The sequence below is a fragment of the Mesitornis unicolor genome, unplaced genomic scaffold, assembly GCF_000695765.1.
Source record: "Mesitornis unicolor isolate BGI_N332 unplaced genomic scaffold, ASM69576v1 scaffold15715, whole genome shotgun sequence".
NCBI classification, from domain to species: Eukaryota; Metazoa; Chordata; class Aves; order Mesitornithiformes; family Mesitornithidae; genus Mesitornis; species Mesitornis unicolor.
In genome coordinates this window covers 19,898-34,500 of record NW_010187776.1, presented here as the reverse complement: position 1 = coordinate 34,500, position 14,603 = coordinate 19,898, and the positions used below count along the sequence as shown (strand labels likewise).

The following is a 14,603-nucleotide window of genomic DNA, read 5'->3' as shown; positions in this document are numbered from 1 at the left end:
GGAGTATCTGCCCCGAATCCGAGTGAGTCAGGGAGCCATAGGCTTGTGCAGTCTGGACCCAGAGGAGAATTCAGAAAACAAAACAAAGCAATGCTTGACTTTAATCCAGCAGTACTGTTGGAGGAAAGTTCGTTCTCTTTAATGCTGTGCTCGATTTCTTTACGAGTCATACGCTGCAGTGTTTCACAGCATTCCTCTCGTATGCAGAAGTTTGGTATGTTTTGCCTGCACACATCAAATGAAGCTCCCTTTGGTGGACCAGTCAATTTTATTTGTAAGACTGTTGGGATAAGATGATTTTCCCTCTGCGTAGAGAGAGATTAGCTTGAAGGGACCTAGACTGCTGACTGAGGCCTCTCTGCATTTACTATAAATATATCTAATAATTATCAGGAAGTCTTTGAATCAGAAGATAAAACTTCATGAAAATAGGTCAGGGAAAGTTTTATGGATGCTATGAAAAAACTGTAGATTCCTGAGCCTTGATAAAAAATGTTATCCAATGACCTAACGCTCTGTAACTTTATCCTGTGTAACTTAAGCCATAGGCTCACAGTCAAAAACTCCAAAAATACTGGTGCGTTTGTAAAATATATTAAAAAACCCGGCTGTGACCTGGAGGCACCTCTGAAGAGGTGGATTCTGTCTGCAGGTTTGTTCAGCGCCTGCCCTGTGCTGGCGTTACCGAGAAGGCCCACGCTCAGGTTCTCTGATCCTCTGTCATACAGAAACTTTCTTCTAAGAAATAAAACTGAGATCTGACCTGAGATTTCAGACGTGAAGTGGAAATGGGTCCCATTCACCACAACCGGGACTGCAGCCAGGCTGGTAACCTACAAAGGAGAATTTGGGACCTGGCTGGCGAGTGTTTCTCTCCCCTGTTTCTGTGTTAGGATACAAGCTGCGATTTTGTTTCCTGCCTAAGTGTCTTCACTGTCGCACCCCAGCAGTCTATTATACTTTGGTTAAAAGGGTTTCCTTCCTCCAAGTTGTTTTTAATTTCTTGTTTCTGAAGTATCTTTAGAAGATACTGCTATAAATAACTCCAGAGTTAAAAGTACGGCTTTCTTTTTTTCTTTTAATCTCTGAGTTTCTTAAAGCAATATGCATCCAAAGACAAAATAGATGGCAAGAGAGTTGGAAAAAGCTGCACATTTAAACATAACACCTCGTTAAAGCGCACGTAACTGGGCCGTCACCAGGCCTGAGAAATAGGAAGCTGAGTGAAGGGAGCGATGGGGCAGCTGCTTTCTGCAGAGGCTGCTCCCTGCATTGGTGAGCGGCGCTGCTGGTCCTCCCCTCGTGCTCCCCCGGCGCAGTTGCTGGGTACATGCGGTGGTTGATTTCTCTGTGGTCTTTACTTCTTTTTTGACTTGGAGTTTGTCAGCGTGTGTAGGCTGGCAGTGGAAAAAGGTGATCAGGGAATCACCCTCGTACCCCTTGAACCCACGTAGAAGATAAAAATCAGGTTTTACTTGGAAGGAAGCGTAGCTGTTGCTTTCTGTTGAAGGCTTCTCTGCAACTTCATCTTCGCTTTGTATTTTAAACATGGGTTAATTTTATCTTGATTGTCCCTTCCTTTCTTTTAATTAGTAAAGATTAGAAGCATTTGAAACACCTTACAAGGAAAGGTCCCTGTCAAGATTCCCATCAAAAAACCCCACTTGTTCAGTGCATTATTGCAACTGCTTTCGCTTTTGAAACAGAAAGTTAAGGGAAATTAGCAAATCGCTCTCAGTTACTTCTATGCTAAGCTTTTGTGTGTTTAATAAATGTTGAAAATTGGGTATAGAACTGTGGCATGTCACTGGCTTGGCTGTTTGGGAAGGCTGATTCACACAGCTATACCAAAAGAACTGGGTGAATTGTTGCTCTGCTTTGCCATTGTCAGAGCATCAAAGTAAAATGTGTGTGTGTAACTTTATGAATTGAGTCAAACAAATTCACTTTGTATTTATGGGGCCAGCATTTGTCCTCATTTGAAAAGGAGGTCAGGAAGGTCCTATTTTAAAATGGTACTCTAGCCTAGAAGTAGGTTTTCGGAAACTTGGTGTCTTCTGCGTATTTGTTTGTTAAAGCAATTTCTTATTGTGAAAAGAACCACGGATCTACTATGTTTTAGAAGACAGAACTGGGTTTTCTGGAATGGGAACACTGAAGATAATACAAGTGCTAAAATTTGCAAGGGTTCATCTTTCAAGGCCAGATTTGTAGGGAGCAGATTAATTCTATATCAAAGGAAGTTAAGGGAGTGGAGCATCTCCCTTATGAGGAGCGGCTGAGGGAGCTGGGGCTCTTTAGTTTGCAGAAGAGGAGACTGAGGGGAGACCTCATTCATGTTTATAAATATTTAAAGGGTGAGTGTCACGAGGTTGGAGCCAGGCTCTTCTCGGTGACAAACAATGATAGGACAAGGGGTAATGGGCACAAGCTGGAACACAGGAGGTTCCACTTAAATTTGAGAAGAAACTTCTTCTCAGTGAGGGTGACAGAGCACTGGCCCAGGCTGCCCAGAGAGGTTGTGGAGTCTCCTTCTCTGCAGACATTCAAAACCCGCCTGGACGCCTTCCTGTGTAACCTCATCTGGGTGTTCCTGCTCCGGCAGGGGGATTGGACTGGATGAGCTTTTGAGGTCCCTTCCAATCCCTGACATTCTGTGATTCTGTGATTCTGTGAAGTTACACATCGTTGTTGATCGGCTTTGGACAAGCACACTGTCCGATTACACAAAGATGTGGCCTTTGGGGAAGGAATGATGTTTATAAATTTGTAAAGGGAGAGTGTCAGGAGGAAGGAGCCAGGCTCTTCTCTCTGATGTCCAATGATAGCACAAGGGGCAATGGGAGCAAGCTGGAGCATAGAAGGTTCAATCTGAACATAAGGACAAACTTCTTTACTGTGAGGGTGCCAGAGCATGGCCCAGGCTGCCCAGAGAGGTTGTGGAGTCTCCTTCTCTGCAGACATTCAAAACCCGCCTGGACGTGTTCCTGTGTGACCTGGTCTGGTGATCCTGCTGTGGCAGAGGTTGGACTGGATGAGCTTTCGAGGTCCCTTCCAACTCCTCATATTCTGTGATTCAGGGACTCACAAGGAGTTCTTTTGCCCTCCATTGTAGCTGAGATTTTTTTATTGTACATAGATCGTTCCTGTACTGATTTCTTACTAATTTCTTGTCCACTGGATATGCCTGAAAAAGGAAAAGGATTTGAATGAAAACATGTAAAACTAGCAGCAGATCTTCTCTGTGTATAGGGAAGACAAACATGCTAACGGCTTCTCTCTATGCTAAATATACATGAAAATGGGATTTATGGGGAGTTACATTGGGATTTTTGAGTTTGGGCTATGGCGAGGTACAGCTGCATATGGCTCTTGTTAAAACCACGCGAGAAGGAGAGCTGAGTGGAGAGGCGTGAGATGGGGAGAGGAGTCAGGACTCAGATAAAGAATAATCTTGCAGTTAGATTTTTAACATTTTTTAGAGGTTAGGTACCATCCTTTAAGTGGAAAGAATATCTTGATTACAGCATGGCTTTTGGTATGTTAAAGTTCCGAGTTGAGAAACCACTTGTGATCTTTTATTCCCTTAGGAGTCTCAGCAGTCCAGTTTTGGCACTGGGGAGCAGAGTGAGTATATTGAACTTCCTGTAATATGTTTAATGTTTTTGTTGTGATTCAGTGTTCCTGCCGTCTCTTAACATGTCCTGCTTTTCAGAGAGTGACATTTTTCAGGCTGCTCTAGGATGCTAGGGAAGTTAAGATTCCTGTACTTTCTCAGGTTTTAACCTATCAAACGATTGCTTGACTTCCTTTTGCATTTCTTGTTGAGATCCAGAAAGTTATGACTGACTTGACAACGTTGTTACTGTCTTCTAGAAAAAAGAATAATGTTTTTAATTTGTCACGTTTTCTGATTCTTCAAAAATGCCTCCTTGGTTGATCTAATTGAAAATAGCCGAATACTAAAACAAAACACCCTTTAAAAAACCCAAATCCCTGCTATGGGACATACTAGAAACCAAAACGGTGCTTGTGTTTGTACTTCAATAGAAAAAGCACGGTGCAGTTTTGCTATTTGTTTTCACTTGGTCATTTTAAAATCAAGGGAGAGGACTGGTCAAGAATGCATACAGTAATATGCCAAGTAATACCTTTGAATCTCTTGTCCCAGAATGCATTTTCATACTTTAGACAAAAGCAGCTTTTATTTCTCTCTAACTGCATCCTTGTTTTGAATATGACTGAAATTAATAATTGAACCCAAGTAACATACCAGGTGAAAGTGAATTAGATTTGTGCCATTACCTTCCAAAAGTCTTTCTGCTCCCTCTTGAAGTGATTAAACAGATGAAACAATAAAAGAAGAATGGTTTGTTCCTATATATTCTCAAGCATCTTAACCTAAGCACCTGATACAGTAGGGAATTAAGGGAAAAATTAAAACTTAATTCCACAATGCTAAACCATAGATTTATTTTATAAGAGCAACTGATCTTCAGGTGTGTAAATGGAGAGACAAGGTTAGTCAAAGCACAGAACCACTTTTCAACTCCTGTTTGAATGTTCTGGAAAACTTTTAACAGCCTCAGTTCTTGTTTCTGTTAAACCACACTTAGCAGTTTACCAGAATTAAAGAAAAGGGAAGGGGAAAAAACCGGCAAACTGAAAAGCCCATTATGTCACTATGTATTCCTATTGTAGGAATTGGTTTCTGACTTTGATTTCTGGATCTAAAGATTGCTCAGCTGCTAAAAAGCTACTCAGGGATGCTGAAACAAGGCAGAGCTTGGTGGGCTGCTCTGTGTCCTGCATCCTGCACGTCAAAGGCAGTGGATTAATCTGGATAGAAGCACAGCATTTTTTCACACCATTAACAACAAATTAAGTGTGCATTGGTTTACGCAGCAATGAGTAAAATAGTTTTCTAGGTTTTCTCGATTAAATTAATTGCTGTATTTAGTGTTTTGTTTCTGCATCTACTTCTCACTTCTTCAGTCTGTGGGAGATTGTACCTGGTGTCAGGTAGTTATTGCTTTCTCCTGTCTATGTGGCTGTTCTTGGTTTATCAAAGATTCTGTATTTCTGGCAGTTTGGGAGTGACTTATTTTGCTGGCTGAGTTTTCAACTGTGCCTTTCTTTCTTTCTTCTAGAACGATATAATCCTTCATCAAAAACATCCAATGGTCATCAATCCAAATCGTAAGTGGTTGTTAAAAACCATTTCTCTAACAACAGTGGAATTTTAAGACTTGGGAAATATCAGTTTCTTTTACTAGGATGTGTCAGTTCTTGCACAGACACTTCAGCATCCTTCTCCTTGACTGGCAGGAAAAGGGGATCATTTTCAAGCAGCCATTCTCTGTGACAGTATACCAAATATTGCATGTCAAAGTGAATAATAGATGTACTGTGCTGCCTTTCTATTCCCCTGCTTTCTTGTCAGTTGTCAGGATGGAGTGCGCAAGAGTTTGGACCTCGGAATTGGCTTGGGAGCCAGAAAGGCATCAGCATATGAGAATGGGCAGGATGGGACGGGGCTTCTCAAACGTGTGCATTGCAGAGCTGACGGCTGCAAGCAGCCTGCAGCGGGATGGGAGCTGGTTTGTGTTGGAGAACATGGCAGACTGTGGTTGGGATCTCACTAAATTTGACTGACTGACAACCATTTTTATTAGTTGTGTACACAGACCAACATTGTACTTAATCAATTGTACAACTGGAGGAAAAAATAGAAAGCAGCTGGAAGATTCTAGATGGCTGTAGTCCTCCACCTTTCTCATACCTGAAAATTGTTTCTATGCTGTTAAAAGATTGTTTCCAAACAAATATGTCCATGAAAGGGAAGGTTTACCAGCTGATTGTACGTTAATGGAAGTGATTGTAGATTCTGAAAACTTATTCTTCTAAGTTAACGTTTGTGGTGATGCAGTCACAAAATGCAGTCTAGTTCTGCCTGTCTGTGCACTTGTTACAGTAGTGGCAAGATTAAAAAGCACATGACCTATGGGAAGGGAACAGAACTGAAAGAAACTCCCTTCAATTATTGTAGACTCACAGTCAGTTTCCTGCAAACACGTAGCTTGAGCAGATGCTCGTATACACCGGTTCAACAGGCGGTCGAAATAAAAGTTCCCCATCTGGCTTTGCTTTTGCCATAGCTGTATCAGTAGAACAGCCATACTGTGAAACTCGGATGTATTTAACTTCTAATCCTTTCTCATTTTCTTTTTCCAGATGTGAATCGAACCAGACAGAGTAAGATGTTTTCTTTTTGTCATCAAATGTGTTTTGGAATAAGCACAAAGGCCCCCAACCCTGCTCTATGTTTTCAGTGTGTTCACATATTTTCAGTATTGTGGAATAGCGTGTCTATGTATGACTGCCATAAATAATACAGTATGATAGCTTTGAATAATAATTTTTAAAAGTTCTGGCTTAGAACAGTTGCACTGTTGCCATGGGACAGACAACAGCCCCTGGTGTTATCTTCCTTAATTCTATTTAAAAGAATATTCTTGGCCACTGTGTATAAGAAGTTGCACGTACGTGGTAGCTCTTCCTGCATCAGTAAACTGTGTCAAATTTCCTTTCTAAATTTAACAGCATGGACTAAGGAGTCCAAGTACTAGAATCCTTATCCTTTTCTAAAGAATGGCTTGACTCACCGTTCTTAAACATTAAATGTTTGAATGGTAGATGTGGATTTCACCCACGCAGCCTGCTCTGTAGTCTAAACAATAGGATGTTGAAATATAGAGGAATGCTTTGAAAGTAATTAAAGTACGTGGAAAAACTTGTCTCACTTTCTCTCTTTTATTTAGTATGTTGAAAGATGACTTAAAACTTAGCAGTAGTGAAGACAGCGATGGAGAGCAGGTATGTTCATCAAATCAGAAAAAACACAGCAAATGCATTCACAGTTCAGTGCTTCAGCAGCGTTCAATACTCCAACAGTAAACTGAGCAGCTTAAGAGGAGATTTGTGATTAAGAAACAAAACTCAAATGGCATGTTTTTAGACAACCTCAGGTATTCCTAAATGTAAACTTGAGGAAAATGACCTGTTTTATGGAAACGTTCTGCTTTTATTTAAAAAATCTTGTTTTACTGATTAAAAGTAGGCTTTGTCTAGGCATAAAATGACAATAGTGTCATTTAAAACATATGTAGTGGCCCATCATTTTTAAAGATAAGACCCTTCATGTTCTGCCATTCTGGCTAAAGAGTACATGGTATGAACATCTCTGTGCATTGGTAGCTTGGGACTCTGAGGTGGTAATGGATATGTAACTGGGAGTATAGCAGCACCTTTATTTTTATCAAAAAGTCTCTTTTTTTCCCCTTTGTCAATACTCACTTTGTGCAGCTACTGCCAGAAATGGCATTTAGCATGCTAAATGAAAAATACCTGTAGGGTCTCTGCTACCCAGCAGTAGTTCACACTCCTCTCTTTTGTCTCTTTTCTTTCTGTTCCCAGTTTTAACGCTTTATTTTCTTAATGTAGAAAACTTTGAGACAGGACATTTAGTTGGTGAACTCCTGGTGCTAGTGGAAATAGAAGCTCATAGAACTGTAGTCTATGTAGGACTCTGAGATGATAGACTTGAGGTGAAAACTTGCAGAGAATACCTCTATTTTTCTTTCTGTGTAAGGAAAATGCAGACACATTTAAAATGCTGCGAGTACTGAGTTGAGATGCTATTCCGGCTAAATAATATAAACTGTGTAAAGACTCTAAATTGATGCTTTGCCACTTAATTGTACGTACAGTCCTAAAGTAACTTCTGGAAGCTTCATGCTCTTTTTCTTAACTGCAGGACTGCGATAAGACGGTGCCAAGGAGCACACCTGGAAGGTATATTCCTGGCAGGTTGCGGCATAGAAAGTCGAGTGCTGATATTCAGCCCAGTCAGCTCTCCTCACTTGATCTCATTTCTAATTTTCATGTTTGTCTTTTGTCTTATGTTAAAGTAAAAAGTGATTAGCGTTTAATCAGTGATTAAATAACGTCTGTCCTGCAAATTATACTGACCACTTTGGGAAGGGGGAAGATAGCAAAGGCTGCCGTTTGCAGGATGAACTGTGTTCAGTTACATTGAAATTTCTAGTAAATGTGAATTAAAATATTAAATTTTCTTCTTTCTAATGAAAGGACTTCTAGGATCTGTTTGTGCCTTGAGTAGCGTTTGTTTATTTTTCCTCATTTTTGTTTTCAGTAATTCTGAGCCTTCGCAGCATAACAGTGAAGGAGCAGATAATTCCAGGGATGACTCCAGCAGCCACAGTGGATCTGAAAGCAGTTCAGGATCTGACTCTGAAAGTGAAAGCAGTTCCAGTGATAGTGAAGCTAATGAACCATCACAGAGTGCATCCCCCGAGGTAGGATTTGACATGTGTTTGGGCTGTCTTCATTAGCTTGGCATTAAGCCTGAGTTTTAAAAGCAGAAAAGATTAATGAATTCTCAAACTGTCTAAAAAAAATAATAGACTGACAAACATGAGATCACTTTGGAGATGGAATATTCTTATGGTGAAGGTACCTTTAATTGTTAAATGGTAACAATTCTCTATATAAGCACACATTTAATGTTTGAATTTGAGCTGATTTTTACCACCAGTGCTCTGTTGGAGAGCAGAAGTTACATATACTGACAGTAGCTTATAAGACTGCAGGCTTTAATCAGGAAAGCTGAGGCAGCAAATATTGTCTGTTGATAGCAGCTGCTCCAGATGTGAAGGAAAAATGAGAGCTGTGACTTGTACTTATATTCATCAGCCTATATTTCATTTGTTATTTATCTCAACTTTTTTGGTGTACCGCTTGCTTTGACACGTAGCATAATACTACTGTCCTATGGAAAAGATGGAAGAAATGTGCAATATTTTATCTAATGCTGGGGTTTTTTTATTCCTTTTTAGCCAGAGCCACCACCAACAAACAAGTGGCAACTGGATAACTGGTTGAACAAAGTTAATTCACACAAAGTGTCACCAGCTTCTTCCGTGGACAGCAATATCCCATCTTCGCAAGGCTACAAAAAAGAGGGACGGGATCAGGGGGCAGGGAGCGGGTATGCCGATCAAAGCGGATCCAAGGATTCCATTTCGTCTACACCGGGGCGAGATTCCAAACCCACCCAAAAGGGCTCGGAGAGCAGTCGCGGCAGGCAGAAATCACCTGCCCAGAGTGACAGCTCAACTCAGAGGAGGACTGTAGGAAAAAAGCAGCCCAAGAAAGCGGAAAAGACATCTGTTGAGGAGCCTAGAGGAGGTCTTAAAATAGAGAGTGAAACCCCAGTAGACATAGCAACAAATATACCTTCAAACAGGCATAAGGCTGCCACAAAAGGCTCCAGAAAACCCAATATAAAGAAAGAGCCCAAATCTTCCCCTCGGCCTACAACAGAGAAAAAGAAATACAAGGCTTCAAGCAAATCTGCCCAGAAATCCAGGGAATTCATAGAAACAGATACCTCATCCTCTGATTCAGATGAAAATGAGAGCCTGCCTCCTTCATCGCAAACACCCAAATACTCTGAGAGCAATAGGACTCCTGTTAAATCTTCCATGGAGGAGGATGACGGCTATTTTCGGCAAAGAATGTTCTCTCCTATGGAAGAGAAAGAGCTTCTTTCACCACTCAGTGATTCTGATGAAAGGTACCCACTCATTGTGAAGATTGACCTGAGCCTCTTATCCCGAATACCAGGGAAGCCTTACAAGGATGCTGACGCACCCAAAGCGGAAAAGAAAAGCGCGCCAGAGAAGCACGCGAGAGAATCTCAGAAGCAGTCGTCTGACAAAAGCTCTACGAAAGGCAAAAGGAAACATAAGCAGGTGATGATTTTGTAGACAGAGGTTTACCCGTTCTCTCAGCCCCGTAGTGGGTTGCTGCTGGTATCAAGTGCGTAGCCCAACAGCCCAGATCATCCCTTGATGTAGTGACCGTGGGCAATTTAGGAGGTGATTTTGTTTTATGTAGAACACATTGGTCATCCCTGGGCTGTTATAGTAGAGACTTTTGGGATTTTCTTTTGGAGTGAAGAGAGGAAGGGAGAAGGTCGTACCCACAGGTTAGCGCTGGAGCTAGAGCTGATGGAGGTTGCGCAGCTTCTGCGCCTGAGCCTGAGCGCTGCATCCTGCCCTCTCATGCCTCCACTTGATCTGGCACCAGCCCCTCTTGCACTGCAGGCCAGCTCAGGCAGCTGATCCAATGGAAAATTCACCTGGCCAAAAAAAAGGCAGTTTTCAGCTGGATCAGCTCTTCAAACCAGTGAATCATGCAACTGCTTATTGCCAGGATGAGGATGGGGCAGAAATGGGCATGGCAGCAGCAGAAACCATCATCTCAGGGGTGCTGCTTTTCTGGGAGCAGAGGTATCTCCATAGTGATACTGGATCTTTTCCAAGAAAAGCATTTCATCTTTTTAACTATAAATAAAATAATGCCTGAGGGCAGTAAAATGGACAGGAATCAATGGGGGAGCTGAATAGAAGTAGTGCTCTTGGAGAGGGAATGGTAAGAAATAGTTGGTGGTGTAATTTTCACTGCTTTCAGAAACCTCCAAGCATAAACAATCTGTATAAAGAGCGAACCCATGGCTGTAGGATGGACTCAGTGACACAAGGAGATTATAAAGTTCTGATTTCTATGAAGTTAAGACTCTGAAACCCTGGTTCAGGAGTTCAGAAATTGCCATGCTACTCTGGATTTCACTCTGAAACCTTCATTTTGGCAGGGATTTGGCAGTGGTTGTAAGACTCGGTTGGCATGTGGAATCAAAGGATTATATGATACCATGCAGAGTCATTTGACTCTCCAGAGGAGATAGATCATTTCAGTTAAACCAGTTTTCCTACTTGATCACTTTCTGAAATTAGTGTTGTCTAGGAGACTTGACTCGTAACTGCAAACAGTGGTTTCTCCTGTACTGTTCCTGACTGACATTTGTGTTTTCTCTGGATAAAGGAATGAAGTGAGAAAGCATGTGCTTTTTTTGTAAAATGAGAATAACTCTAACTAGTACAGTGAAAAATATTTTGCTACTGTTTAATGCCTAATATTTATGGGAATGCACTCATGTGCTCTGATGACTCTGAATACATTGACTTCTGTCTGACCAGCTACACCTTTCAGTGCACTTTTGGAGTTACAGCATTAAAGGTCTGTGCTCTTACATCTAAACCAGAAAGCTTTGGTAAGACTGATTTAATTTGGGCATTATCCCAGCGAATAGCCTGGTGGTTAACTCTTTTGAATCCTCAGATGACTCTGATCCTTACTGGAGCATACCGAAGAAAATGCAAACCTCTTTGAGGCAACTAAAGTAAAAACCCACCCTTTCCCCACACCCCTCCATTCTTTAAAGTTGTGAATGCTCTGTGTGCAACAGTCACCTCTTGATTTCTGTGCATTATTTGCTCATGTCCTTCCTTGATCATGAGGTTCAGAGTTGCAGCATCAGGGTAAAAAATCCAGAATCTTTTGGGTTTGAACTGTGGTTATGTTACCAGCTGACATACTCTGAGGCCCTGTATTCCATTTTATTCACTGTATTGATTCTTCCAGTGCTTGCTGAAGACAGCTTGGAAGTTTACCTTGAAGACCTTTGACTTTGGGATTAAATTTATATAAATATCTCTGAGCTTACTTTAATAGTCTGGCATTGGTAAGACACCTCTGTTAAGCTCCCCAACATAAAATCTGTCTCCTGATCTCATACTGAAGCCTTTGGCAGATTTTTCTGGTGATAATAGGTTTGTGCTAAAATAAACAACTTAGCTCCTGCTTCTTTTAGGCAAGTTGGTAATTTAGAAACCTGACTTTGTTTTTCTTGATGTTGCAATATCAGGGTCTGATCAAATAGTTGATACAGAGTAGATGCTGTAGGGAATGTTTCTGTGGTTTGTAGATGTCTTATTCTGTACGCTGCAGAACGCCTGCAAAATTGTCTCATAATGTGAAACGTTGCCGCTCTCAGCAAAGCTGTAAATGTGGACGTTTGCCTGGATGTATTTCTTGTTTGCTTTATTCAGAATGAGGATGAAAACAGAGCCAGTGAAAGCAAGAAAACAAAACTGGAAGAAAAAGCTCCATCAGGACACAAGGCTTCCAGCAGCAGGGAGTGAGTATCGTGGCTGTGTTCTCAATGTTGGAGGCTCAGGGAGAAGATGGGTGCCCATCTTCCCCCTTTTCTCCTCCTCCTCCCCACTACCTCATTAATCAGTGGGTGAAATCTCATTGCTTCTTACCCTTCAGACAGATTTACTTCAGGGTTTCTACTAGTAGTTGTTGGAAATTAATTTCCATAACTAAAAACATTGGCTGAGGACCATTACTGTACATAATTGTTGTCCATAGCCCCTCATGTTGGTGTATCATGGGACATATGCTTCCTGGTTCTTCTCTAACACACAGTGGGTGTTTGTTTTGTTTTAGAAATCAGCTGGGCGTCTGGCGTTTGAACCTTGAAAACCTGTGCTTTTAAATTAACCCAATCTGGTCATTCTCCATGACCAGTCAATGAGGATAAATTACTTTGCTGGCATTGTCTGAGAAGTGATGGCATTGAAGTTTTGGCTTCATGGATTTAGCCTCACATTTGCTTGATGCATTAGCTAAAGAAAAGTGTGTGTGACACAAAAGCAAATACAGAATTAGCAAATCAGTAATGTTGTTTAATACTTGTATGTTACTGCTGTAATTTTCCATGCTTTTTGTAGTAGCTGTTATGTTTTTATTTGGTTTATTTCTTAGTCAGTGTTAATCCACAGGAAAGAGGAAGGGTTTTTCCACTGGCTTCTAAAACTCTGCTATTTTGGATCAAGCAACTGAAAACCGGTATAATTATGTCATGGAAAATGTTTCTGCATAGTGAGTAATTGCCAGACTACAAATTTGTGAGAAGCTGCAGCACATCAGGTGCTAGAAGTCTCGTTTGCCCATTCGGAATTAAACAGTGTCTTCCTATTTGTTAGGAAGCAGATGGAGAATGAACAGATACGTTTCTGTCTTGGTTGTGCTCTTATACCTGTTATTTCTGATATTTGCTTGATCACCAGTCCACCTCTCTGAAGGACATTTAATTACATGAAACTCTATGATTTTATAAAAAATAATGTGTAGATATAATTATATTATGGGAAGCCAAGAATAGTCAAGAGCAGCCCTCAGCAGCCAAGGTAAGAGCGTAGTGAAAGGCTACGCTGAGAAAACTTTCCCCTTTCCTGGGCTCCAGAGAGTATTTATTTTTCCAAGCTGTTGGGCTGCCTCGTCTGCAGCAGAGAGGCTGGCGCGAACATTGGCACTAATTTCTAACATCGTAAGGGTTTCGGGTGGGTTTTTTTTAAGAACTGTTGGAGGGATGTGGTTTTATGGTTAGAACTTGTGTACTGTGTTTTCAGGTCAGAACAAATAAACCTGTGAAAACGAGTTCACTTTGGCTTTGTAGAAGCCCAGTCAGTGAGAAGGTTATTTCTTTTGTTTTCCTCCGTATCTGGCTTGCTAGGTTTGACATCAGAAATCTTGTTTTTAAAAAAAAAACTAAACAAAACTTTTTCTATTTAAAAATAATTTTTAAAAAGTTTTGTGATGTTGAGTTTTTGGGGTTTTTTTGTTTAGTTTAAGGAAAAAAAAAATCCCAAAAGACAGATCTGAATTTGTTCGTTTTGCCCAGGTCTTCCAAGCCAAGCGCTGTCAAAGAGAAGGATTTGCTGCCGTCTCCTGCCCCGGTCCTGCAGAAAGACTCCAAGCAGGAGCACGGCTCACGGAAGAGGACGGTCAGTCAGTCATCATCCCTGAAGTCCAGCAGCAACCTCGGCAAGGAGAGCAGCAGTAAAAGCGGCTCATCCTCGAAACAAAAGAAGACGGAGGGGAAGGGTTCTAGCAGCGCTAAAGAAACCAAGGTAAAGGGCTTATTCTTTCTTTGCTTTGCAGTTTGATGTGCTCAGCGTGATCTAAATAATCATTTGCAGTTCAAGTTAGAAGGTAATTAGTTTTAGATGTGCGTTGTTTCATGTCCTGGTGCTGAAGTACCGTGGTAGTCTATAAATCAGAAAATAGCTTGGGAGAGATCATGCAATACTTACTGCAATACTTATGCTTATTCCTACCAAATTCTCCTGTTAATTAGTGAGATGTAGTTCATCATCTGCTGATTACTGGTGCTGCTTATGTATTGTTTAATTTCTTAATATGAAATATCACTCGAAAGCTGTTTGCATGACAGTAAGTGGAGCAGTGAGGTTACTCTGGGCTCACTGGAGCAGATACAGATCTTGCCCTGGTTTTCTGAGGAGAGTGGGAGCTTGGTCCACGCTCAGTGCTAAGATGTGAAGCTGTAGCTCTCATTTTATGACATTGAAAGACTATTTTAACTCCAGCTCGGGAATGTACAGCACTGTGTGTGTTTGGAGTGGAGAAAACATGGTTATAAAGGTGGCGCAGAAAATGTTTTTTAAGAGATTTAGCTTAGGAAGATATTTAAATGGTGGAATTTAAAATTATTATGAGATGATGATACTCTTAGGTTACTAAATCGCAATGTGGTTTTTCATCAGTTTATAAATGTGTATTACTGGACAGAATTAGCCTGTGAGGACATC

At 41.1% G+C, this 14,603-nt stretch overlaps 1 protein-coding gene across 1 annotated transcript in view; it reads left to right on the top strand.

The window, feature by feature from the left end:
* AFF4 (AF4/FMR2 family, member 4) overlaps positions 1–14,603 on the top strand; it is a 30,572-nt gene that overhangs the window by 8,175 nt on the left and 7,794 nt on the right. The window contains exons 5-12 of the mRNA XM_010185578.1: positions 3,591–3,627; positions 5,151–5,199; positions 6,822–6,876; positions 7,817–7,854; positions 8,216–8,378; positions 8,919–9,836; positions 12,036–12,124; positions 13,676–13,904. Coding sequence (XP_010183880.1) covers positions 3,591–3,627; positions 5,151–5,199; positions 6,822–6,876; positions 7,817–7,854; positions 8,216–8,378; positions 8,919–9,836; positions 12,036–12,124; positions 13,676–13,904 — 1,578 coding nt within the window. The remainder of the gene's footprint in view (positions 1–3,590; positions 3,628–5,150; positions 5,200–6,821; positions 6,877–7,816; positions 7,855–8,215; positions 8,379–8,918; positions 9,837–12,035; positions 12,125–13,675; positions 13,905–14,603) is intronic.